This window comes from Hippoglossus hippoglossus, chromosome 13 (genome assembly GCF_009819705.1).
Source record: "Hippoglossus hippoglossus isolate fHipHip1 chromosome 13, fHipHip1.pri, whole genome shotgun sequence".
NCBI classification, from domain to species: domain Eukaryota; kingdom Metazoa; phylum Chordata; class Actinopteri; order Pleuronectiformes; family Pleuronectidae; genus Hippoglossus; species Hippoglossus hippoglossus.
This window is the reverse complement of record NC_047163.1, coordinates 8,652,915-8,678,352: the sequence shown is the minus strand read 5'-3', so window position 1 is coordinate 8,678,352 and position 25,438 is coordinate 8,652,915. Positions and strand designations below refer to the sequence as shown.

Sequence of the window (25,438 nt, the reverse complement as noted above, 5' to 3'; positions counted from 1 at the left end):
ATGTTACTTTACGATGAAGAGAAAAGACGAGCGGTGATGGAAAAGGCTGTGAATTATAAGTGGCGTCTAAGGAAATGAGCAACAGGCAAAAAGTCTTTGTCCTTATCTTTCACACACAATCAATAGAAGTGAAAGGGTTGGAAAATTGAACATCTACCCTTCAAAGTTCATCTTATTCTGTTTGAAGCTCAAAAAATATTGTTGGAAATTATGGTAATGCCAGAGTCACCACTACACCCTGAGCTACAACAAAGTCTCCAAATCACTAAAGACACAATTTATTTCCCTCCTGTCCAACTATGAGGCTTAAATTATAAGATCCCTCATTAAAAATAACTGGGAAATGAATAGAGTTTGATTAAAATGTCTTAAATAAGATAAATCTTTCGAGCTAATTTTCAATATTCATGGGAAATGCACTTGTTCTATTCCTTGTGGACAGTTGGATGAGAGGAATGATACAACTAGTCGTATCTGTCTGTTGAATGTGAGGCTACGTCCAGCAGCCGATGAGCGTAGCTTAGCTTAATTCTTGGCTCGGAGCAGTGATTTCCTGGAATCTGTGCGGGTCGCCTGACAACTGCTCATAGCCAAGAAATAGTCCAGCACATAACCCCCTCGAATTTGTTTTTTCTTTTAAATGTAATTGTATTTTGCACTTCAGGTTTTGGCGCTTGCAGGCAGATTTTGTCACTTTTAGACTGAGTCAGGCTTGTTGTGTTTTCCAGGCTCAGCTGACTGGCTGCTGGCTGTTGCTTCATATTTCAGTGCGGACATGAGAGCGGTATCAGTCCGCTTATCTGACTGTCCTCCAGAAAGTGAGCAAACGTAATCCTCAAAAATGTCAAACTATTCCTTGAAGACAAGTCAGTGTTCAATCTTACAAGGTAAAATTAAACCTCTAAATAAAGCATTGAGGTGTTTTTACAGAATCCTCACAACATGTTATGGCTGATAAATCCGGATTTTTTAAACATACATTTTACCTTCGCTAAGGAGGTTATGTTTTCACCTGCATTTGATTCTTTGTGGATGTGGTATTGGTCAGGAAAGAAGACATTAAATGTAGGGGCAGATCGGGATCAGGGGGCGAATACAGGATTTTTGGAGGAGATTGGGAAGCTTTGCGTCATTCTGGTCGATTTGTGAGAGAATAATAAATAAATTCTGATGAAACCATACATAAACATCACTCCCCTCAACCATGCATGTATGGGGGAGTGATGTTTATGTGTGTAATTTTGTGCAGATCCAAATAAAAGTCAGGATCTTGTGAATTTAACTGTGTTCTCGTAAGTGGACTGTTCAGCTTTGGCGGACGAATGAGCTCGATTGCGTGACCTCAAGAGATCCGAGGCTCTAGGACAACCTGCCCGAGGAAATACCAGAGGCTGAGTCGGAAAGATTCCCTCAAACCAAAGCTCAACACATGTTTTTATCATGCAGCAATCCCTGATTTTACCTTATTCGAGTTTTTATGATTGTAATGGGTGGTCATGCTTAAATTTCTGTCACACTTCTAATGTTTTAATTCTTTTATTTACTCTTTTCTGGATGTGTTTCTTATGTTATTTTATGCATTTTTACTTTTGTGAAGCACTTTGTCACTTTGTTTTGAGAAGTCATATATAAATTAAGATATTATTCTAGTTTTGATTCTGTTGTTTTCTGGTTTAAAGACATCTCAGCATAGTGCTATAGCTCTGCTGTGTGTCGAAACAGAGCTCACTTCTATTTCCACTGATGACTGCCTGTGTTTTACACTCACACCTTATTTTCGGCATCAATCTAAATCCACATTCAAAACCCCACTGAAGTTAGAGTGGGTTGTGCAGCCAACGAACCGTGGCAGAGTTAACTTCCAGGTTGGCTCGCAGGATAACAGCCCCGCCGGACTCGAGAGGCTCGTAGAGGCCGAAACATTATTCACATTCACACTGAACACTGAAAAACCTGTTAAAGTAAGACTGAATGGACAAACACATTGAGCCAAGCTCTTATACGTGGGCTCCCTACTGGGAACCCAATAACACTAAAAGTCCCAAAGTAGCCACCGACATATTCAGGGAAAATAGTTAATTACATAGCACACAGAAGGAAAGCAATGACCTAGTTTAGTTCAAGTCAGATTGGGTGTCTGTTTTATCCCAGTAGGTTATTTATTGTAACCTGTTGTGGTGTAATCACCGCATATACTCTACTTTGTGTATTCATTGTGTTGATCCCATTCGGTGCATGTAAAAGATGATCCTTTTCATCAATCACTCATTTCACACATCTCTCATCTTTTGAGTTCTGTGGAGTTTTTTCACATTGCAGACAGCTTCTTAAGAGCAGCGCTCTGCATAGCCCGGGGTTTGAGATGGGGTTTGAGTGTGTTAGAGGCTCGTCAGACATCTTGAGTGAAATCCAAAGTGACAGGCTTCTTGAAAGACCGAGGATCTGATGCGAACTGTCACTGCGTATCACTGAAGCTGCTGCATGCTAAGCTCAGTTTGCAGGATGTTTGAGGATAGTCCGCAGTGAAAGTCTTCAAATCAGCTGGTTACTCTCATTAAGTCATTAGTACAATTTATAAATGATGACAAGGGCATTTGGGGAGGGGGCTGTTTGCTTGTGATGTGATGGATTTATACGATTTATTTATATTAATTATGTTTGGACATGGATCTATTACAATAATTTGTCTGAGGCATATCGTGTATGTGCGTGTGCGTGGGCGCGCGTGTGTGTGTGTGTGTGCTGACAGTGACATCTGTTTTCAGAGCATATCTAAATCTTTCTAAGGTGCTAAAAATAGAGTTCATTTATTGAACGGTTACATCCAACAGAAACACAGAACAATTCCAGAGGTTTTCGTTTTCAGCAATTTGAATTACATTTAGAAAACATTTCGTAATTTAACAGTATGTGATGGTCATCAGTGATAATCTGTGTTTTTTAATAGAAATGCAGCTTTGAAATCCTGCTGCAAAAACATATAAAACCAGAACAACTGCCTCCACAGTAGGATTTGACAGCTGCTTTTATTTGTCATCGTCCAGATTAACATTGATATATGAATGTAAACACCTCCATGTACCAGTGCTTGGATGTGTATGCTCAGTGACAAAATGATGTGTGAGAAATGGTCTGGAAATATCACAAAAATAAAAACAGAAAAACAGACGCACACTGCTGAGCTCTGGAAGGGAAATTTTGTATTTTTTTAAAAACAACAACAACCAAGCAGCAGCAGAATTTGCCTGAAAACAACATTAGGAAGAGAAAACCATCAATCAAACACAACTGCACTCAATTCATTCAGATCCACTGCAGTGGGGTTGTGTTAGAACTCCCATCCAGCTGGAGTGTTGGGTCAGAGTCAGACCGTTTGGGTTCGAGGCCAGACACCGTGGGCACATGATGAAAATCCATTATCCACCATTTTCCAAATTACACCACATTTACAGTAGAGAAGTGATCACCATTAGTTCTCATTAGTTCCTAATTGTGTTTGTACTCTATCCATGCATGAATTACACAGCAAGATGTTGGGTGGGCCACTTAGCTGTAGAGATATGCTGCCCCCACATGGCAGGAAGACCACATCACACTTGAGGTGCTATTTCAGGACGTGATGCCATCTTATCTAAGGCTCCTCTTCCATGCTGTGATGTTTTAATATCGCTAGGTGGCAGCAGATTTCAAAGATGAATCTACTGTAAAATCTTCACGGTTGGTTTTGTTTTTTCATTCTTGTGCGTTGCCTCTGCCCGATATTGGGTTTTATATCGTTCAAAATAATATCTGGTTTGCAGATATACAGGAGATGGAGGAACCAACCATAACACTTATATGAACTAGAGTGAATGGATTTAAGATTGTTAGATGTTGATTCAACCCTAACTTGTGGGGTCTTTGTTTTTAATTGTATTATATTGTCATTCTTTGCAGTTAAGTCATGTACGTTAGGCCTAAAAATATGTTTGGCATACTTTGCTGTTTGACTTTACCAAAAGGACATTTACCATATCCAAGAAAAGTATTTAAATTTATTTAAGAAAATAATTTAAACTGTCTGTTTTGGAACCCACGTTCAAAATGTAAATTAACTTCATCATATACTTTACTTTATATTTCAATTGAGTTCTTTGACTTTAACGACTGTGATTATTTGGTCACAGAATATTTCCCTGTGTTCTGCTGCTGCGACAGAGGTGAGGCGTTGTCTTGGTCTGGCACCCAGACACTGGACTACAAGTGGAACTGAGCCCTCTTTGTGCTTGATGATGGATGTTGGTTGGAACATTACAATGACATCTAACAATGACACCTTGGGCCCACAGCGGTGACGACAGTTTAAATGTGTTGTGTAGATCATCTCTGAAGAATGAAATCTTTATGATGGGGGAAGCAGCACCGGACTGGACACTGCATCCTCTCTCTCTTTTTTCTGTTACGTAATGAATATGCATATGGCTGAGTCCATCTGTGTGTCTGTGTGCACTGATGTGTGTGGTTGTATGTGAGCTTAGTCTGACTCCTCCAGATCTCTGCCTACGCAGATTAATATCTGCAGTCCACAAAGGAGCCCTGTGTGCCCCGCAGGACAGACTCTCAGGACAATGAATCCACTGTTTGACAACACCATCTCCCACTCAAGCAAACTGACACACACCCCTCAGTCCTGAGATTATAGGAAGCTCAGTCTCCCTGCACTAAAGGTGATAATTGAAGGACAGGGATGTGCTCCGAGGCTTTTCACCGTGTCATTCATCCTGACTGCAGAACGCTGAATTAGAGTTGCCATTGGCTTTGGCACGTCTGCCTTCTACCTGTGACTCTCTGGCTGTGGTGGGCTACGTATAATTTCATAGCGCACCCTGTTTACAGATTGAATTATACAGGAATTTGCTGTACATACGATCCAGCTATGGACAAATAAAACTCATACAACATTCTGTCTGACCACGATTCTGCATTTCTCCCAACCCACTGATCCACAGAAACACCGCAGTGATGTGTCAACGTTTGATTTTATTTTTCCTGATTTATTATATAATGCACACCACAGTCATTAAGAGGCAGAGGGTCTGGGTTTTCTTGTTGGTCACATGTGCATACCCCTCCCCTCATGCACAAATGACCTCTTCTTTCCTCCCGTGACCCAGAAACCAATGTTCACAGCACTACTGTGTGTTTCCTTCTGGTGCAGTAGTGGAGGAGGTAAGAGATAAGCTATTTTAAAACCTCCTACAGCGGAGGATGTTCACGTGTATCCTCTCCAGTGGACGGATAGATAGAGCGATGGATGGATAGAAAGAAATCACCACTGTAAAAGTAGACGTGAAGGACCGCACATGTATGTGCATGTAGGCATAAACTCAGGGGAGTATACATGTGTGGCCACGGCTGAAATGGGTGAAAGAGGATAAGCGGATGGAGAACAGAAAGGGAGAGATACTCTAAAAGAGGAAGGCAGAGAGATGGACCAATACAAAATACCTTCAGACAGCCCTGTGTAATGAAAGGTCATGTTTTACTTTGGAGAGACTTGTACGTGTTTGTAAAATGAGTGTTTCCCTGCTCACTACTGTGCTTCTCTGTACCATATTGAGAAGGATACAACAAATGATCAGCAGGCACATGTACTACTAGTACATCTACTGCCATATGTGTTTGAACACGAGAAATAAAGCCAAATAGACTCTGGCAAAGTTATAAAAGGGATTTGAGTCAATGAAAGAGCATGTTATATGTGTGTTTTCACAGATTGACATATCTAGTTTGACGCAAATGGATTTAATGGCTCTCTGGGTGATATTTGAGTACAATTTTCTTTTATGAAGATGATTAGCGCGTGTGGAAGTTCAAGCTACGCTGTCACACAGAAGATAAGACTGAGATAAACTGCTGCACAGATTTCTCGCATGATGTGATTTTGTCAGTTTTCTGCCGACTAATTGTGTCGCCAGTCAAGATTTTATTCATTAACACCAAGGAATTTGGCCGACTGCAGCTGTGAGATTTCTTAAAGTAATGACTTGGGCATAAATCCTCATTTTCTTCCTTTGAATAGAAACCTCTTGAAATGTTTTGGGAAATTTAAGACATTGGTGAACACCAACCTAAAAATAAAATCTAGCTACATCAGCTTCATCCAACTCAAACGCACACTGAATAAAACACTACGTTATGTTCAGAGGGCATTTATGTGACTCATCAGCTGAGTCATACTTTTCCTATCTGTGATGCTGAGGCACAAACGCCAATCAAACCTCGGTCCCTCTCCCCCCACAGCTCTCTGGAGCCAGCCCACTTCACCTCCGCTGCCCTTCTCCTCTCTGCTCCGTCTGGATATTTTTTGGTCGATTGTCGTTTGAAACAGGGAGCTGAAAAAGGGAGTGTCTGTGGACATTTTTGGGGCCACCCTTGGTATGTGTGGGGGGATATCGCTGTAGGGGGGATGGGTTTTTAGAAAATGTGAAACATTTGACCACCGTGCATTTTCAGCCAGCCCACAGATAGATTTGATTTTATTAGATTTTGGCTCATTGCGTCTCACTGCTGGCCAACAGGGCAAATCAAAGGGAGCTGCTCCCTCATGGTGCCAAGTGCAACGATCCCTCCCTGCTGTGCAAGCAAACAACAGCCCCCTTTCTCTTGCATCGCTGTTCTCTCAGGTACCATAGAGTTCCCTTTTAAGTTAAGTGTGTTGCGTAAGGCTCTTTTGGTCACTGGTGGGTTGAGGGGTGTCAGGGGAGTATTTGACTCACAGCAGTCCTTTACAGAAGTATGTAGAGGCGGTGACTGTGGTTTTTTGTTGTTCTTGCATGTTACATTTCAAATGTTTGACTGTAGTTCTCAGTAGTATTTTGTTATGCATTACAAGTTCTACTGCCTTATATTACAGTTGCTTTTGGAAATGTTGGGGCTTTTGTTTTAATTCAAGGCTTTGAAACTGCCTGTGAATCATTATATTTGAAGATTCATCTTTGAGAAAACACAACTGATCAGTTAAATGAACATATACATATGAAAAAGATACATTTTTATGACTTTCCTCCTTGGTTCACAGTACTTTTCTGAAAAGATAAATGATCATGGGAGCTTTTATGTATAGTTTCCTATGCTAGCATTTATTTGAAGCATTGATTACTCTGCTGATTAGTTCCATAATGTTATCAAAGTGCTTGTTTTGTTGGATCAAATTAAGGAACATTCATAAAGTTTACCATAATTTAAGAGTATATAATGCAAAAATTATAAATCTGAATATTACTGTCATGATAAATCAGTTATCAAAATAGCTGCTGACTGTCTGTTGGACATCTTATTGAATAAAATAATGTCTTTAAATGAACAATCTTTTGTGAGCTTGAAGGTGTGGCTGCATTACTGAACAGGCCTACAGGACGCAGGGGCCCCAAGGGTCAGGGAGCCTTATGTTTGAAGAAAACTGTTAAGATCTTATGTGAGAAAGTCAATAAATTGACATCAATTAGATGCAGAGTATCTGCAGAGAGACACAAAATGACCACAATGGGACACGAATGGCCACAGAGCAACACAAAATGATGACAAAGAACCCTATACAATGCATAATTGGTACAAAGGAATGCAAAGCAAATACAAAGAGACAGAGGACGACCACAAGTTGATGTAAATTGGTCACAAAGTAGATAAAAAACTGCTGTGACACAAAATGACCACAAATAGATACACAATGACTACAAGGAGAAAGGAAACTGGTACAATGGAATTCAAAGTGACTACAAGGTGATGCAAAACAACATGAACGACCACAATTTGATGTAATATGAGCGTAAAACACACAAACTGACACGAAAAGCTACTAGAAGGACACAAATGACCTTAAATAGATTAATATGGAGCACAGACACAAAATGATAACAAGAGAAAGAAAACTGGTACAAAGGAATACGAAGCAATTACAACGAGATGCACAACAACAGGTTTTTCGTAAAATGGCCGCAAAAGACACAAACTGGACAAATCCGGTTTATTTGCCATGTATGAGTACACATAGTAGGAATTTGACTCCAGTGTAGTTGCGCTCAGTGTACTTACACAAATAGACATACAATTAACAGCAGACTAAAAGAAACTAGCATAAAAAATAAGCCTGACTACGATGTGAAATAGAGATAAACTAAACAGGAAAGCAATGCAACGGGAAACAAAAATGTGCAAGGCTGGACAAGAAACATTGATGTGCTAATTGTGACCAGAGGACAGTGGTGCAGAGTGCAAAGATGCTCAAACAAATGTGGATCGATAACATACAGGTTACTTGTATGGGGTAGGTGAATCATATGGTGCAGAGTGCAGAGCTGCTGGATCAAGTATGGATCATTATGTACAGGATGCAGTTATATACCCGAGGTACGTGGATCTTATGACGGTGGTGCATTTGTATAATGTACAGTATATACAGTCCGCTTAGATTTATATTGTCAGAAATGTGTACATGTAAACCTGAATTGAGTAACAGTATAATAGATGATAAATAATTTGGGTTTGTGGAGGATGACTACTGTACAGGTGTATTGTTGTTGGATTGTTCCTGACACTGTCGACTGGTGAAGTGTTCATCATCTGTTATTACTGCTTTAGTACAATTATGATACACCTGATTAAAGGGATAGTTCACAGAAAAATGAAAATTCACTCATTATCTACTCACCACTCAGCTGATGGAGGGGTGGGTGACGTGTTTGAGTAAACAGCGCTGCAGCCAAATACAATACAATTAAAGTAAATGGTGACCGATTCTTCAAACGTAAAAAACAACAGAAAAAAAACCCAAACCTGCACAACAAGCTTTCCAAATGGGTGTGTGGGGGTAGCATCGCTAGTTCCGGTAGCATCACTACTCCCGGTAGCATCGCTGCTTAGCTGCAGTTACTGCTGAGTATGACTGATGTCGTCACGTGCCCCTTGGTCGAGAGCATAGAGGTGCGAGCTTGTGCGGTTTGCGCTAGCGTGAACGTGGCTCCAGCCAGAAGGATAACTGCAGACATTCAGGCTGAAAACATGGTGTAAATGACGCCGTTTCAATTCAAATTTTTATGTTTTATATGCTATTTTGCTGTTTAAAGACGTGGTCACCAGTTACTTAAGTAGTATTGGATTTGGCTGCAACGCTGTTTACCACTGAAATTCCAAAAGTGTTTTGTGGACTCAAACGCTTCAATCGGCATAGTGGTTAGTAGATAAAGGGTAGATTCTCATTTTCCGGTGAGCTATCCGTTTAATAACATCCAAAATACGAAGTGTATGATTTTATTATTGTGATTGTGTGGAGGGGTTTCCCCAACACACTGGTTTCACTTGAGGACCCCCCCGCGCGCACTATTTAACGGGCGGTCCCTCTTATTCCGCCCATGCGGATGAATCCACGATTGTGAGCAGGCCCTGCTTGTCAGTCAGACTTTGAACGGTGCACTGGCGCTCATCACCGCCGCTAATCTCCCTCTGACCGCCGCCTGTCACCACCGACTCCCCGCCACCACCGGCCGGCCCTCACACACACACCCGCCTCTTAGGATGAGCCGTCGCCAATAAAAGAGGGAGGCAGGACACCCGAGGGACCCGAGCGGAGATTTAGACGTTGTGCTTCGCCGTTTTACGAGCACGTTAACTCGGGAGTTGCGATGGTCCAGCCACGGGATGTTTTTTTAGCCTTGCTTCTCTGGGGCAGCACAGGTAAGAGACCCCACCCACCCCCCATGTTTCACTCTGTGTTCCCAGCTTTTCTTTCTTTCTGTGTTTTTACCCGGGTTCCAATGAGTGAACCAGGACCGCAGGCAGATCCTCTCCTCTCCGGGTCCTCCCTCTCCCTCCGCCCGCAGCCAGGCACCACTCGGCTTCTCCTTGAGCAGGTGCAACTGTACTGCGACCGCGGCTCGTCCGCCTCCATCGGGGAGCCGGGGTTTTAGTCTTTATCGTTATTTCTCTGGAACCATCTTCTGGCTCCGTGGGCTCTTTGCGTGACCAGCCCCGCACGCTGACTTAGCGTTATTGTGCACTGAATAAATCATGGTGCTCGAGGAGAACCGCTTCAAAAAAAATTGCATCAGTGTGGACGTGAATGGAAATATGGCGTGGTGATTATCAAGAAAATGTCCCCGCTTATAATCGTGTTCGGGATGAGACGTGTTTGTTGTTGACGGGGTGTGATGCTGGGCTCCCTCCTCTGTTTGTAGGAAAACACACGCACACACACACATTACACACACACACACATTAACACACTCACATTTGTACTTCTATCTTAGTGAGGACACTGGTTGACATAATACATTCCCCAGCCCCTTACCCCAACCTTAACCATCCAAACTGAATGACTAATCCTAACCCCTAATCCTAACCCCTAATTCTAACCCTAACCCTAAAACCAAGTCTTAACACTCAAACAGCCCATTGTGAAAAGTGAGGACCGGTCAAAATGTCCTCACTCTGCAGGGTCTATGCTTAAGTTGGTCCTCACAAATACATAAGTACAGGAACACACACACTTACACACACACATCCATGCACACAAACAGCCTCCTGGGTTGAGCCACGGTCTCAGTTAAAGGTACATTGTGCAAAATAACAAGCGTGTTGTTTTTTTCAATGCACCTGCACGGTCGGTGATGGTGGCACTGAGGAGGGGTCTCTTTGAAAGTAAAGTGCATGAAGGGAGGGTGTCTCCGGGACAGTGTTGGATTATTTGGTCTCGCTGGCTCACTGATGCATAACAAGCACAACTTCTACTCTGAATCATCTGTTATGTAATCCGATGCCACGATAAAGGCTTTGAAATGAGATCCTCTAAGTTGGTCAAATGTGTCGTTATGTAAGTCTAATTGAGGGATTTTTGTGTCAAATTACATTTTTAAATATCCTTTGCAGTCATTGTCAGCCGATGGTAGATGAGGATATTGAGCAGGAAAGAGATGGACGATAAATGATTCTGATATAATGTTGGTTTTGTAATTTTCATTTTTTTCATCCAATACAATAACATATTTATAATAACAATGACACAGAAAATTGTTTGACTTGAATTTACATTTATATAATCTAAATATATCTCTCTCTTGAACACAGAAAAACATGGGAAAATTAAGATCTGATCCTCTACTTATTTCAGAATTAAAAATATATGATTAAAAGATGAACATAAAAACCTGTTATTCAAATGTCTGTAGACAATTTATGTTTACTGGTGCAGACATCAATGCCGATTAACTCAAAATGCCAGATGTTGGCCGATTAATCGGTGTTTCACTGCTTCGCATTGCCCATTCTTTGATTAGAATCAGTCATTTGAGGCGCTTATGGTTGGAGTCGCGCTCTCTGCTACACTCAGGGTTTTCGTGGCATCGCCTTTTAATCCTTTATGTACAATCCGATATTTACAGGGGTGCTCCTCAGGCAGGGGAGGAAAACGCAGTGGGAGTGGAGCCCTAGCTGCACTGTAATGGTAATTCAATTTCTCCTGGGTTCATTGGAGGTTTTTATGTGCAAATGTAAATTTAAAAAATCTCTTTAATTCCATGATTGAATGTAAGCATATCTTCAAGTGTTTGACACTTGTGCACTGCTTACTTAAACACACCCTTGTAATACAGCACATGAAATTTAATAGAGTACTTCTGAATAACTGGAAACACCTCCTGATTTAATTTTAGTACTAGATGAGCTCAACAATGATAGAGAATAAATGATAATGAGATAAGGGAATAAATTCCTCTAAAAATTCTTTATTCTGTTTGAGAGAGAATAAGGTTTTAGATTTTTGCAGAGTTACTGATCATGTCAGAATATCTGAAGATATAAGAAATTCATACTAGCGTTTTAAGAACAGCGATATTCCAAATGAAAGATGGTAAAAGATTTATTAAATGATTTTATAGTTAAGCCATCATTAAAATCCTGAATTGTAAATGAAATTCCTCTGAACAGGACAAAATATACTTGGCAGATGAACTGTGTAATTCTGACACTATTTCAATATGGCTTTTGACGCATCTTTGGCATTTCTGCACCTTAGTTTCTTATTACCTTACTGCCTTGTTTGTAATAAAAAACAGACTAGCTGACTCATTGCCTTAATGAGAAAAGGAAGTATGATATATAGTGAATTCATAGCCGGCGAAATTTGATTGTTAGCAATAAAAATACTGTAAGTTGCTTGCGGATTATGGTGCCACTTCAATCGTTGCTGCTTCTTATTTTGTGTTTTTTTTTGTCAGTTGACAAACCAGCTTAGAGGCCAATTACTGCCCCCCAGTGGTGTGGGGTCAATACACTTTTTATTCACAGGCTCTCTCAGGTCCATTATGTTCCATTGAGCGTCTGCGGTGTCAAGTGCAAAAACGATTGGTAACATTTGGTTTGAAAGTTTTAACATCCTTTCAGACTGGATCCTTAAGGGGCCTTAAAATCCTCTTGACCTATCTATTATTCAGACATCTTCAAGCCCGTGCGTGAAATATGGAATAATTTCAAAACTATATGGTATTTTATTTTTGGCCCTTTGACATTTTCGTGTTTTATAGTAATAGTGGAGAGAGACAGGAAATATAGCGAGAGAGGAGGGGACATGTAATAAGTGGTTCGGTTTGCCTGGAGTCGAGTCAAGGACCCATTGCTTTGGGCATGTTTGCCTGTGTGGTATACGCTTTAATCATTTGGCTATCATGTTGCCCTAAGACTGAATTTCTGACAGAAAATGAAATATAGCCCCTGGAAATCAGTGTGAGAGAGGGAAAGGAAAGCTGGGCAAGATAAGAGATAAGTTCGGAATATCCCCAACATGTGGGACTGATGAGGTGCAAGCCTACATTCCACCATATAGCTCTTTTCAACAGGAAAATGTTGCTGTAGTTTACAGTAGGATTGTGTCTCTTAGTCTGTGTTACATCATCAGTCAGATCATGTGGAACTGATGACGTAGCTCCATGCTGCTCCATTTACAAAGCAAACAGAACAACTGACAGATGTCTCCAGACCTTTATATCTGACTCAGTTTTAATGGGTATAGATCGTCATTGCTAAAAACGATAGCTGCAAGTCCAACAGTAGATTTCTCTCTCCCCAAAAAGACAAGTCTTCAAAAATGTTGCTTTCTTAGTCTGCTGAATGACACAGTCAAACATAGCTTGATTGAGAGTAAAGACCTTTGTAGTTTGTCCCTGTCCAAATAAAACCCATAATGTCAAGGAAGGATAAACATGGCCATACCTTTCAGAGAGGCTGCAGTTAAAATGGATACATTTAAAGCTGCCACTGTTGTTATTTTTTAAAGATAAATAGTTTTTAAATTATTTTTTTCAGCATGTCAATTCAAATTTTACATTTGAAAAGCTGAGCATTTTTCCCTTATAAATGGCTTGATTGAATGTCAGTTTATTTTCTGTCAGTAATTAACCTTTTGTGACTGTGGATTACAATGACACAGGGCTGCTACAGTGTGCTCTATTGGAGGAGTTATGCAAAATGTATTTCAGCATTTATTTATTATGAACATGTATTTGTTAACCTAATAAGACGAGATGCAACATATGCATGTATCTTCCCCTAAGACTGGGCTTGTGCATGCTTCTCCTTTCATAATTGGATGAGACTAGCACTTGTTTTCTAGTCACGGATGAAATGCATTGTGATAAAAAAAGCTTTGACCATAGACTGTAAAATAAAGATAGAGGACATAACAGCTCCCTAAAAGGAGAGCTAAGTCTGGATCCCCCTCTGATGGCTGGTTACAGCCATAAATGCTGCCCTCTCCATGTTAGTGGATGGGACATTGGCAAACTAAAAAGTCAAAAAAGCCCAAGATGGCGGCACCCGTATCTGAGATATTTTGGCTTCAGTTTTGTAGAACAGAAGGAATTGAAGACGTGTCTTTCATCTTAATTTACAGTCTGGAGCGACACTGAAGCCAAGTACAGCAGTTACCATGATGGTAACGACCTAGAAAATTCATCCACATGCTTGCTGACCTGTTAGGCAAAGCTCAGGGCGAAAAACATCTTTAAGGAGGAGGGGGAGGGGAAAGATATTGGCGAGTAGGAGCCAGTATCAACGCAAGCCAGAGATAACCACTGACCTGATGCAGTGCTGTTATAGAGTCAATCTTCTGTTGTTTTTGTTTTGTTTTATCAAATAACTAATCTGCAGAGAACAGAGTGTCTCCCGACAATCTACTGTTAAGCTTTAAAGGGTGTGTATTGAACCGGAGTTTGTTTCATAATGGAAAAGATCATGGAAAAAACTGGATTTAGAGACAATATCTAGGGAAGCAACTGTCAGCCATGTATGTGTTGGATCTTTTGTCAATTTAGACTTTCATATTCATATGTTTTCTTTAACTGTGCGTCTGGGAATTCATGAATAATACATCTTTTGTTCTCTTTTAACATTGTGTATGACATTAACTATGCCCGACCAAAATGAGATGTTTTGTGTTGGGAGTTGCCATCCTGTCTCTGGTGTTGTGATAAGGTGAACCTTGAGAGTCTCCACTCATTAAGGATAATGGGCATCTTGACATGACTCATAGTGACCTTGACTGTTATCTGTTCTCTCCCACTTGGTATAATACTGAAATGTTTCTATTCTCTTAAGAGTTTTTGCTGTTTGCATGCACGTTGTACCAAGAATCATCACTATATACAGATCCATGTTGTAATAAACTTGTATATTCAAGTGAGCACAACTGAGGCTCTAACATCTGTGCAGGAGATTTTTCTTTATCACTGTAAAACAGTCTGTGCAATATCTGAATCCTGTAAATTGAACTGTAGACTCTTTTTCAAAGCAATGTTATCATTTGCACTATATATATATATTTTTGAAATCTCACAGATGCAATGGTTTTATTCCAGTATTAGGAAGCAGAGGCAGGACGGGCTGTGGTTTTGTGCCATCCAGTAGTACTCGACGCTTCAGTGATTGGAGTGGATCAGACAGATCCAGGTCTGAGAGAGTTTAGAGGAGATGCATTGCCGAAGGAGGCTGAGAAGATGACATTACACGTGCACATGACCCCATGAAGCACTGTGGGAGGAACATAAACATACTTTCCTAAGGGTTTGCTCACAGAAGAGGAACAGGCTCTGGGCTTATTCGTTTTTTGTTTTTCAGTGATTAATTTCTGCGGTGGGAGCATCCCAAATTTTATTCCCATGAGATTTGAGTTGTTTGTTTATATCAGGGATTAATATTAATCAGTTTTAACTTAAGAGTGCAAAACAGTTTAAACACACCACTCATAGGACATACTGTTTTTTTTTTTTAACCTAAACATCACAATCTTAAGATTTTCATATTATGTCTGCTTCTCTCAAAATGAAAACAATGCTAAGATCTCTGAGCTATCAGGAAATGAAAACAGTGTGTCCTTGTCATCCATTAAGTTAAAACAAAAAACAAAGGCAGGGGCCAGCACTGTTAACATATCCCTGTGGACATGTAACCCTAGACTGTCAAACCTTTAGGCATATGGCCTCTCTCCACTTAGAAGGTTTTGCTCTGAGGGACAGAATGAATATCTGACAGGGTGTTCAGTCATCTGCAGGGAATAGGCGAGACTACTTTACACACTAAATGTATGTTTTAATGACTCAAAGCAGAAAATGTGATATTTTTTTGCAAACAGCTGAGTTTTATCTTTGGTTAAAAGATGTTGGTATTGATGTTCTTGTACAGGATGCAAGCTCTGTTTTAACAATGGCCAAAGCAACTTTGAGCCATTTAAATGTGGCTGTTTCTTTTCCATTCTGATCTTCCATAACCAGTCACCTTTGGCTGTGTAATCGCTGGGTGCACTTGGCAAAACGTACCACCTTTTCTCACTAGGCTACTGACTTAGAAATAAAGAGTCATTTCCTAATTTGTTCAGGCTTTTATGAACAGAAAGCACATTCTGGCTCCCTTTCTGTGCCTCTCCATGTCTTATTTGGCACTGAGAGGAGCAGGGAAAAGCAGAACTCATCCGAACCAAACCAAGTCATCACATCCTTATCTGTGGCCCTTGTGGCCCCTGAGAGAGGAGATGAGCTTAAAATCATGTCACTATCCATGCCAAAGGGAACCATGTCCCAATTTACATGAGTTTGAGATGAGTGTTCTCAGCTCAAACTCCTGAGAGCAAACTTGCTGTATGTCTGATTTAAGAAAATGCATGTCTCATCTTACCGTTATAAAGAAATATGCTGTTGGCTAGGATTAGCTTTCAACTTCTTTTATGTAGTATGAAGAGAGGCAGTCTGTGTGTGTGTGTGTGTGTGTGTGTGTGTGTGTGTGTGTGTGTGTGTGTGTGTGTGCGTGTGTGTGTGTCCTCTCGTGCATCCATGCACATCATGGTGCATTCATTATTGAAACACTGTATGATGCATTACCATGCAAGAAGCAGGGAAAATGCGGAATTGCCATGCCTCAGGCTTCTTTTCTATGTAGTCACCATAGTGTGTCACCATCTCTAATGTTATACTGCTCTATGGCTTAGTCATTGCCTGGCAACTTGGAGATACCTCTGTATCACACAAGGTCATGGCATGAATTAATATTATAATGAAGAAAAAAGTGATGCTCATTTAGGAAAGAAAGACGTTATTTTCAACCTCTAATTAGATCACAGTAAGGAGACACTATCTCGAGGGGAGCAGTATCAGCCATAACTGTTTCTGATCTATTCAGTATGCAGGAAATGATGTCAGTGATTACCACAGATGAGGTTATACATGGGGAGCCTTGAGAAGTACTTCAGTCGTGTATTTTGACCCATCTAACAATTTTACATGTGAAAAAATTTGGTTAGATCTAATGTATCACAGTGGAAAGATTTTATATATAATCGTGCCCAGAAAACCACTAACTCTTATTCAAAGGCTCTTTATTCACAGAAAATGTGCCTACCCATGAAAAGATAATATGCAATAATCACCTTTTTTATATAAATGCATTAGCCTACAGCCACAGGGATCAGTTAAGTGTCACATTATTCTCCCGTTGATCATATTTTATTAGGATTTTAGAGGACTAGGAGGAAAAAGAAAATTTAGAAAGCGATATCACTGGGGATGGGAATTAACCTCATTCAAGCGGAGCAATCTAAATGTGTGTAATAGACATGTCCAAAGATAGAAAGAAACCTACATGGCAATATGTCACCTCTTTTCATTCTGTCAAGATGAATATTATATTAAATCAGAAATATTTTCAGGGGCCTTTTTAATAGATCCTTATTGCTATGGTTAGCATGCCACACAGTCAATTGTTTGTTTGATTTTCTTTCAGATGTGAAAATTATATCATGGTGGTAATTTGGACACAATTCAATCTGAGATTTTAACATCCACCTGTGGTCATTTTTCTAAATGAATAATGAATAAGTAATGGAAAGGGCATTACACCATCGTTCACTGACATTTGCCTTTGCACTGCTTGCACTCTGCAGTACATAGAGTAATATTACTGTTGTTAATGCCCTTGTAACAGATGGCACGGTGACAACCCTTTTTTAACACATATTTTCCCTTTTTCTCATTAGGACAGTCACTTCCCTTCACACTGAGGTGTATGTAGCTGCTAAATGCAAAGTACTGGGCCACATATTTCCTCATACACAGAGTCACGACAACCTGCTTCACCAGGAGGGAGTAACACACAGAGAGATTCACACTACCACACACCGACAACACCTACCATCCTTTTTCATATACTGACACCAAAACCAATCAGATATAACCACTGGCTGTGTGAAGTCTGATTGTAGAACGAGTTGTAAGAGGCTTGAACGTTTAATATTAAGGTGTTTTAACTGAGAGTGCTGAATTGTAAACATTAAACCAAACACTTAAGCCCAATTCATGCTTCTGCGTTGAAGCCGTAGCTTATGCTTATGACTTGTACCCTACGCAGAGCCTACGTCTTACCCTGACGTGCACCTCCCCAAAAATGTAATTACGCAATTGGTCCGCATTTTACATACCTAGGGCATAGCTTCAATGCAGAAGCATGAAACAGCCTTTACCCTGCACACACACACACACACACGCACACACGCAAACACACTCAGGACAGGAGGTGCAGCAGGAAGTTTTGAGTTTTCGTTTAGAGTCCATCTCTGAGTCAGAGGTCACTTGGGTACCACAGTTAACTGCTCGGTGGCAGGATGGTGGGGTTGAATGAGATTTGTTCTGAAACGCTGAAGGCTGTTTTGATATTGTTGGGCTTGGTAACTGTGACCTTGGACTGGTACACCACGACCACCATTTCTGGGATGTTTTCCGGCTACTCTGTAATTGCACTGTTTTGTCCCTTTTGAAATCTGAATCCAAGAGGCTGAAATACTGTTGGCAGCCTGTTGTTGATCATCAGATTTACCTTTGTGGTACAGTAGCTATTCATTGCAACTTGCTGTTCATAGCAGTTGCCGGCATTTTCATTTGACTACACAGCTGTTAAGTTGTTTTGACTGCATCTTGTGTGGTTGTGATTTAATGGCTGTGAAAAAAAACACTTGCCAAAGAACTCAGAACTGCCACAGGGGGAGTTCCCGTCAAATCTCCAGGACCCCATTTTGCTGTGATCAGATATGCACACGAACTGACAACATAATGTTAGTTTACTTTCACTGTGACTCTGTGTGAATGCAGAAATATTAAGGGATCTGGTGCAAGTTATTCTGTGTCCAGCTCTGTTTGAATCCTTGGCTTAAACAGTCAGTGTTTGCATTGGACTCTGAAAAGGTTTGACTTGTAGCCTTATGATGCTCAAAAGGAGGATATCAAGACACAGTATTTGTTGACAATGGCATGTTGTAATTGTGGCTTCACTAAAGTGTGATACAAAGAAAACCCGTCTGAACAGCTCCTCTGGTTACAAGCTCTGGGTGTTGACCCAAACATGTAGGTTATCTGTGTCTCTCTGTGATATAATGATTTATTACAGTGTCTTAGTTTTGAGTGACAGATCCCTTAGGCTGTCGCTCTGCATACTCAGCCTACCTTATTTCCACTCCAGCTCAGCCGTCTTGTTCAAATCTGGCTTCAGTAACTGACGTCAGTCAACTGTTAATCTAAATGCAGGCAGTAAAACATCCCTTTAAACTATCTGTGCGTGCACCAATGATGCCCAGTAAAAAGACTCCTGAATAATGTTTATGATTAATATGAACATTTAGGTTGTTTTGGGTGCCTGTCTAATGGAAGTTAAATAATAAGGTAGTCTAAACATCCATGCATTATGCCATGCCAGTGATGCACAACAGTCGTCAACCTGCAAACACTGAAACTGACAAGGATGCTGCTGCATAGGAAATAGGACATTCAACGTTTAGATGAAAAATTAAAACAATCTTATAAAGATAAACACTTATTATCATTTATTACATACTTTCAAATAGCTATGTACGTAGTTGTGCTGACTGAACAGATTACTGATGAATGATCATGTGTTTGTACTATATCAGAAAGTGGAAGCTACTTTCTAATCGGGATTTCCTCACACCAAGTATTTGACATGTGTTCTAATTACTGTGAACAATGAAATGACACTACATCGTTCACACTACATGACATTAACTCTTAGCAGCTTTTTGAGTGGTATTAACTATTTGATAAGTATGTGGGTAAAGTGAAAAATAGTGATACTCGTATTCATTAATTATAGAACTGCAATAAACACAGGCTACACGAACTAAACAGCTCACTGCAGGTAAAAGCAGTCATCATTTATTGTTTTTCTTTACTCAATCTCAATTAATCACAAAAGAGTGAACGTAAACAGCAGCGGATGAATTGGAGAATAAAATATCTGTGACAATTGACGTGTTAAATCTCATATGTAATGGATATAGGTATAAGATTTAATGAACAAAACAAACAGTCTGTTTTGGATTTCAATTTAATTTAGAGGCAATATTGATACTGATAACAATACCATGTCTAATTATTGATCACTAAAATCTTAATGAAGCCTGTTCCCAGTGAGGGTAGTGTGCAGCGGAGAGTGAAAACATGAAAGAGGATCAGGGACAAGAAAAGACGTGCAGGGTTACAAATGTGACTTCATCACACGGTGTGAATACATAATGGTGTAAGCTCAGTATAGCACTCGTTCAACCCAAAGGAAAATCAAATATCCAAACAAACCATTCTACTGTGCCACTCTTTTTTGTGTGCACTGTTTGTTTGCCAGCTTGTCTGCTTGTCTGCCTTGGTCCTTTTCACCATGTCTCTCATGCGCCTCCTTGAAGGATCTCCTCGCAGTATGACTCAGTAACTTCCACTGCCTGAAAGCCATCTTGCTGTCTTTGCCAGCAGAAGCCGGATGTGTCATGAACCCCAGTGTGCATCTTTTCCATGGATGCCATAGAGCGCAAAGGCAGATGACAGGCCCTCTGAAGCTAATTAAACTATCTCACATCAGCACTCATAGTAACAAGGCCAACATAGAGATGGGGTATCTATGCAACCTTTAAATGTTTGAAAATGAGAAAAATTAAGGAGAACCTCTGCTCTCTAAAGATTATTAGCTTAACTGTTCTGTTAGTATTCACTCATTATAAGAAGGGTGCAATTTAAAGCAGGTTTTATAATTTACTGACCCATTACCCTATAGGCTCACAACTCACAGCTTGTTTTTCGTCTTTCTTTTGCCAAAGACATTTTGGAGCATTGAGAGGTTTTTAAGAACCACACATTGTGTAAAGCATCACTTGCATACAATACATCTTAAGAAATCAGTGACTGTGCTGCATGTACAGTAATCATCCACTGTATTCTCAATGGCATACTGGTGACTTGCGTAACTACTCCCCCTGGAAATCCCTTCACAACAGCCACCATTACTGAGGAGAGAGTATATGCAAGTGAAGAGCTGTTTTCTACCTTATGACAGCACATGGCTGCTTTTTCTGCCTGAGTGGCTACAGCAACACACAGTTAAGACACATTTTGATTGAACAGGGTCAGGGTTGGTGTTACAGGAGCGGATACAAGCCACCTTTCTGGAGCTTTAAGGATGTTTGACATTAGCTGTTTTGGCATCTATAGCATTCATCTGTCTTAAGCCATTTCCAGACAGGACCTGCGGGTAAAGTCCGGAGGATTGGATGCAGAGTATCCGCAGTTTGCTTTTCACACATGCACAACGCAGCGCAGGGTTTTCTGCACAAATGAGTTCAAAACAGCGTCACATCCTCCGCATTATTCAGGAGAGAGGTGGAGCAGCCAGGTACAGCAGGCAGAGACAGGAAGTGACGGATTAATTCTGATGTGTAGATCACGGGATTTTCTTGACAACACAGACACCGGTGTCGGGTCTTATCACCACAAACTCTCTTGAGATCTTCGTCTGTGTCTTCTATGTGTGTTTCACTGCTTTTTCACCAGGAGATATATATATATATATTTATTTTTTCATTTTTGTCGCATGTTAGCGTCATCAACACCCCACTTACTTGTGTGAGCCCCAGCTGTGTTCTCACATCGAATTCTCCTGACTTTCTACAGACTTTATACTAGGAGGCCAGGCACAGAAAGTCCGTACATAATCTGGAACCTCTCACTCTGACTTTTGCATTCACACATGCACCTCCTCCGTAGAAAATGCGGAGGATCTGCTGAGTTCAGTGCATGTCTGAAAGCAGCTTTACTGTGGCTGATGGGCAAGTGTGTCTACGCAGGGTTTCATGTATCATGATATAAAGGGAAGGAGGAATCCGTTTGAGCTGGAGTGTGATAGTGCCAGGAACCATTTTTTCCCACAAGACTCACGACTCATTTGTTCTAGTTTTTCCTGCCTTGTTAATCTGGTTACATGGGCAATTATTGAAATGTGTGTTTTTTACTGTTATGGTTACATATCGTGCCTCCTTCTTGGTGGATTAATTAGGTGGAATGTTCAAGTTTGTGATCGGAAACCTTTACTGCTTTTAACAGTTTTTGCACATGTCTTTCCCATCTCATTGTCTCACTAAACCAGCGGCACTTTCAAACCAATGACCAATGGCTACAGAGACATTGGCTTCAGAAATTAGGCAGACCCCTTCACCTTTGCACACTTAGTGTTGAAAAGTATGTATATAGTATTTGCTGTTGTGGGTTTTGGTCCAAATTGCTTTAATTATCCCTGAGATGCATCTATAACTTGACAGGAGTCCACCTTGGATTAATTTAATTGGTTTCATGTAGTTTTGAAAGGTGCACAGCTGTGTGTGCATAAGGTCCCATAATCCACACTGCATGTCAAAACAAAATAATGTAATTTTGAATTGGGTGATAGATTTCCATGAATTATCTCTGGCAAACACCACTTTCTTCCCATCACCTGATACCATCCCTATATGATGAAGCAATGTGGGGGCGTCTGCATCAAACTATGAGGGTGCTTCTCGGCAGCAGGGACAGGGAGACTGGTAGCAACTGGAGGAAGGGTGAATAGAGCCAAACACAAATACCTTGAAGAAATCCTCATGTTTCACCTTTCATCACAACAATGACTCAAATCATACAGTAACAAAAACATGGTGGCTCCTGGCCAACTCTTTGACTGTTCTTGAGTGGCCCAGCCAAAGTACAGGCTTTAACCCAATAGAACATCTATGGATTCACCTGAAGCCATTCAGACACACTTCACATCCAATCTGACAGAGCATAAGAGGATCTGCAAGAAAGAATGTGAAATCCTTTCCAAATCCAGGTGGGCAAAGCTGGTAGAGACAGAGGACTCAAAGCTGCAATGAGTGTGATGTAATTGAATTAATACTTTAAATTTTGTAACTTTTGTAAAGGAGAGATTTCAGTTTTTTAACTTAATTATCATACAAAAATGTCTCATCATTAATAACATTTTCACTTTTCTCTCTACTATCTCACATCTACAACAGAAAAAGTGCAGGGAACAGAATATTTTTGAAGCCACTGTAAATAAGCTGTTTCCAACACCACCATCGACAGGTACAGACTGTGGCAGCCATTTAATAATGAACCAAAATTCTGTTTTACACCTGCCTCGATCACATAACAAATCTCTAACAAAGTGTTTTGCACCTCACAAGGGCTGTAATTATATTAAAAGTTCACGTAAAGAACTTCAGGTGATAGGCAGTAGTCTCTCTCTCTATTCAACTGAGCATTAAAACTGTGGTGAAAGATCATTTTCACAGTTTATTCTGCCAAGAATAGTGCGCGGAACACAGAACAAATTGGTGAGACTGAATGTGGCTGAACCGCGGCTGAGCAGCGCTGTGCTGTGAGCAGAGGAAATCGTGGTTAGTTTGCTAGTGTCCTAATAAATGAGCAGAGAAGAGATGCTTCTCGAAGCAAGTCACAAAAGTAAAGAGGTGAAATCGATGCCTCGTTTGCTTGCACTGATTAATTGTGCCTAGATTTTCAAGTTAGTGAAGTTGTTTATATGCACTGAACTATAGTGTGTGACTGTTGGCATTAGTAGACTAATATTTATACTATCCACAGATTAGTTAGCATGAACAAAATGCCACTGGCTTTGCTTTTACTGAGTTGTAGTAATAGAATTTCTGTGTGAGACAATCAGCTAGGACAAGATGTGTTTTCACAGACACCTTGCATATTTGACCTCCTAAAGGACACTCAACTTGTAGCAAGTAGAATTTGTTACTTTAGACATTTTAATACAGACTGATTTTCAGGCCTTGTCTTTTACTTGACGTTACTCCCTCAGTCAAAAATTACAGGTTGAAACTGGAAATGCGTTGGTTCTACATTCTCGATTTTAAAAAAGTCACCTCTCTTTGCTAATAAACAGTTATCAAAATCACTTTTTTACTATTTCTTAATACTCCTATTGCATTCAGTCTATGTAATGTAATGTCCAGCGTCAACTCATAAATACATTTATATCTAATATGAAGAAGGAAACCACGGATCATCTGGGAAATAATTTGGTAAGAAACTACAATTTTTGCTTGGAAATTACTCTCATATCAAAATGGTTGCTTATTAATTGTATGTTTAATGAGTAATTGATTGATTGTTGCTGCCCTACACTGAGTACTGAGTTCAATTCTCCAGTAAAATAAAGGACGACTTGACTTGAATAAAAATTACTTAAACAGAACTTCTCAGATCACTTGAATTTATGACGTCTGGGTTTCGCAGTTTTTTTTTTTTGCTCCTGGCAAATTTATTCCAGTAGCGCAGCTCATAGGATTTGTAACAGAACATTCAATGAACTGCAGCTCAAACGTGCAGAGTATACAGCTTCGGCTCTACCGTGGACAGAATTTAATGAATTTGAAAGGATCTGTAGTAATCAGCTTGAATGGTTGTTGTCTGAATGTTAAGCAAATGTGATCCATTAATATCTATTAATAACAGATCCTGGCCAATGTGGTGATTTTAGTGCAAATGGATATCATCCTGTAGGCCTTACTCTGTGTTAAACCTTATTTTCCGCTTTCAAAGTATAATAGCATAAAAACCAGTGAAGGTGTACATGACACTAAAATCCATGTATGTCCACTGGTAATGAAATCAGTCCAGGGCACTTAGCTGAAACTGGCATGTATTGCACGTATAACGAGCAGGCATAAATTCAGAAAAAAAGGCATTACCCTACCCTAATTCATCACAACCCTGGTTTTAAGTGCCTAGATTAATGGCGATAGTCTTCCCCCTCTGCAGATGTCTCTGGAGAGTTTAGCCCTGAGAAATAGAGTAGTCAACTCTCTGGGGGCTAGCCCTGTCCCGGTGTCTATTTTTACAGTCCAGTCTCTGATTGGCCAACAAGGTGTGTGTGTGTGTGTGTGTGTGTGTGTGTGTGTGTGTGGGGGGGTGTGGGTGTGGGTGTGTGTGTAAGCTCATGTTGTGTCATAAGGTGTCTCTGTGCCATCTGTCGCCCTCAGTGGAGCCGTTGTGAAGACAGACCACGCCTAGTCAGTCGGTGTCAGAGAATGCAAAACACAACCTTGGGCTTTCCTTGCACTGACTGCTCTGTCATGAACGTGAGGGAAATGCATGATCCAGCTTCAAAATTATTGCCTTTAATGAAGCCAATCGAGTGCTATTCCAAGAGACAATATGTCTCTTTTGTTGTTCTTTCTTTCAGAGCAGTAACAGTATGTGGTATTGTGTAATTATTAGGTGCAGTGAATATCAATACAAGATATGTCTTGACTGTGGATTGGATTCGTGTAGGAATGAACACTTGACAGTTAATTCTAACGGTAAACATGAACAGATTTCCTGAGCAGGTGTAGTAACAGGTTGTCTATGAGTCATTGCTTGTCGAGTCAGATATTATTGCTGTCCCGCTTTAAGTGCTAAATGATTGACTCACAACATTTGTCTTGTGGCTGACTGAAAGATGACACGAGACAGAATACCTATTAAGGTTAACTGACCGTGACCTTACATGCCCTTCCGCTTAAACCTTATCCTCCCCAAGCCACACG

The 25,438-nt window shown here is 40.4% G+C and overlaps 1 protein-coding gene across 12 annotated transcripts in view; it reads left to right on the top strand.

Moving 5' to 3' along the window:
- The first annotated feature begins 9,392 nt into the window (after positions 1-9,392).
- ncam1b (neural cell adhesion molecule 1b) overlaps positions 9,393-25,438 on the top strand; it is a 71,098-nt gene continuing 55,052 nt past the window's right edge. For 8 of the 12 annotated variants that reach the window (XM_034605447.1, XM_034605446.1, XM_034605443.1 and 5 more), the window contains exon 1: positions 9,394-9,711. In XM_034605447.1, coding sequence (XP_034461338.1) covers positions 9,660-9,711 — 52 coding nt within the window. In that variant the 5' untranslated portion in view covers positions 9,394-9,659. Of the gene's footprint in view, positions 9,712-25,438 lie in introns of all 12 variants that reach the window. The other 4 variants (XM_034605448.1, XM_034605450.1, XM_034605440.1 and 1 more) reach the window with 3 other exon arrangements.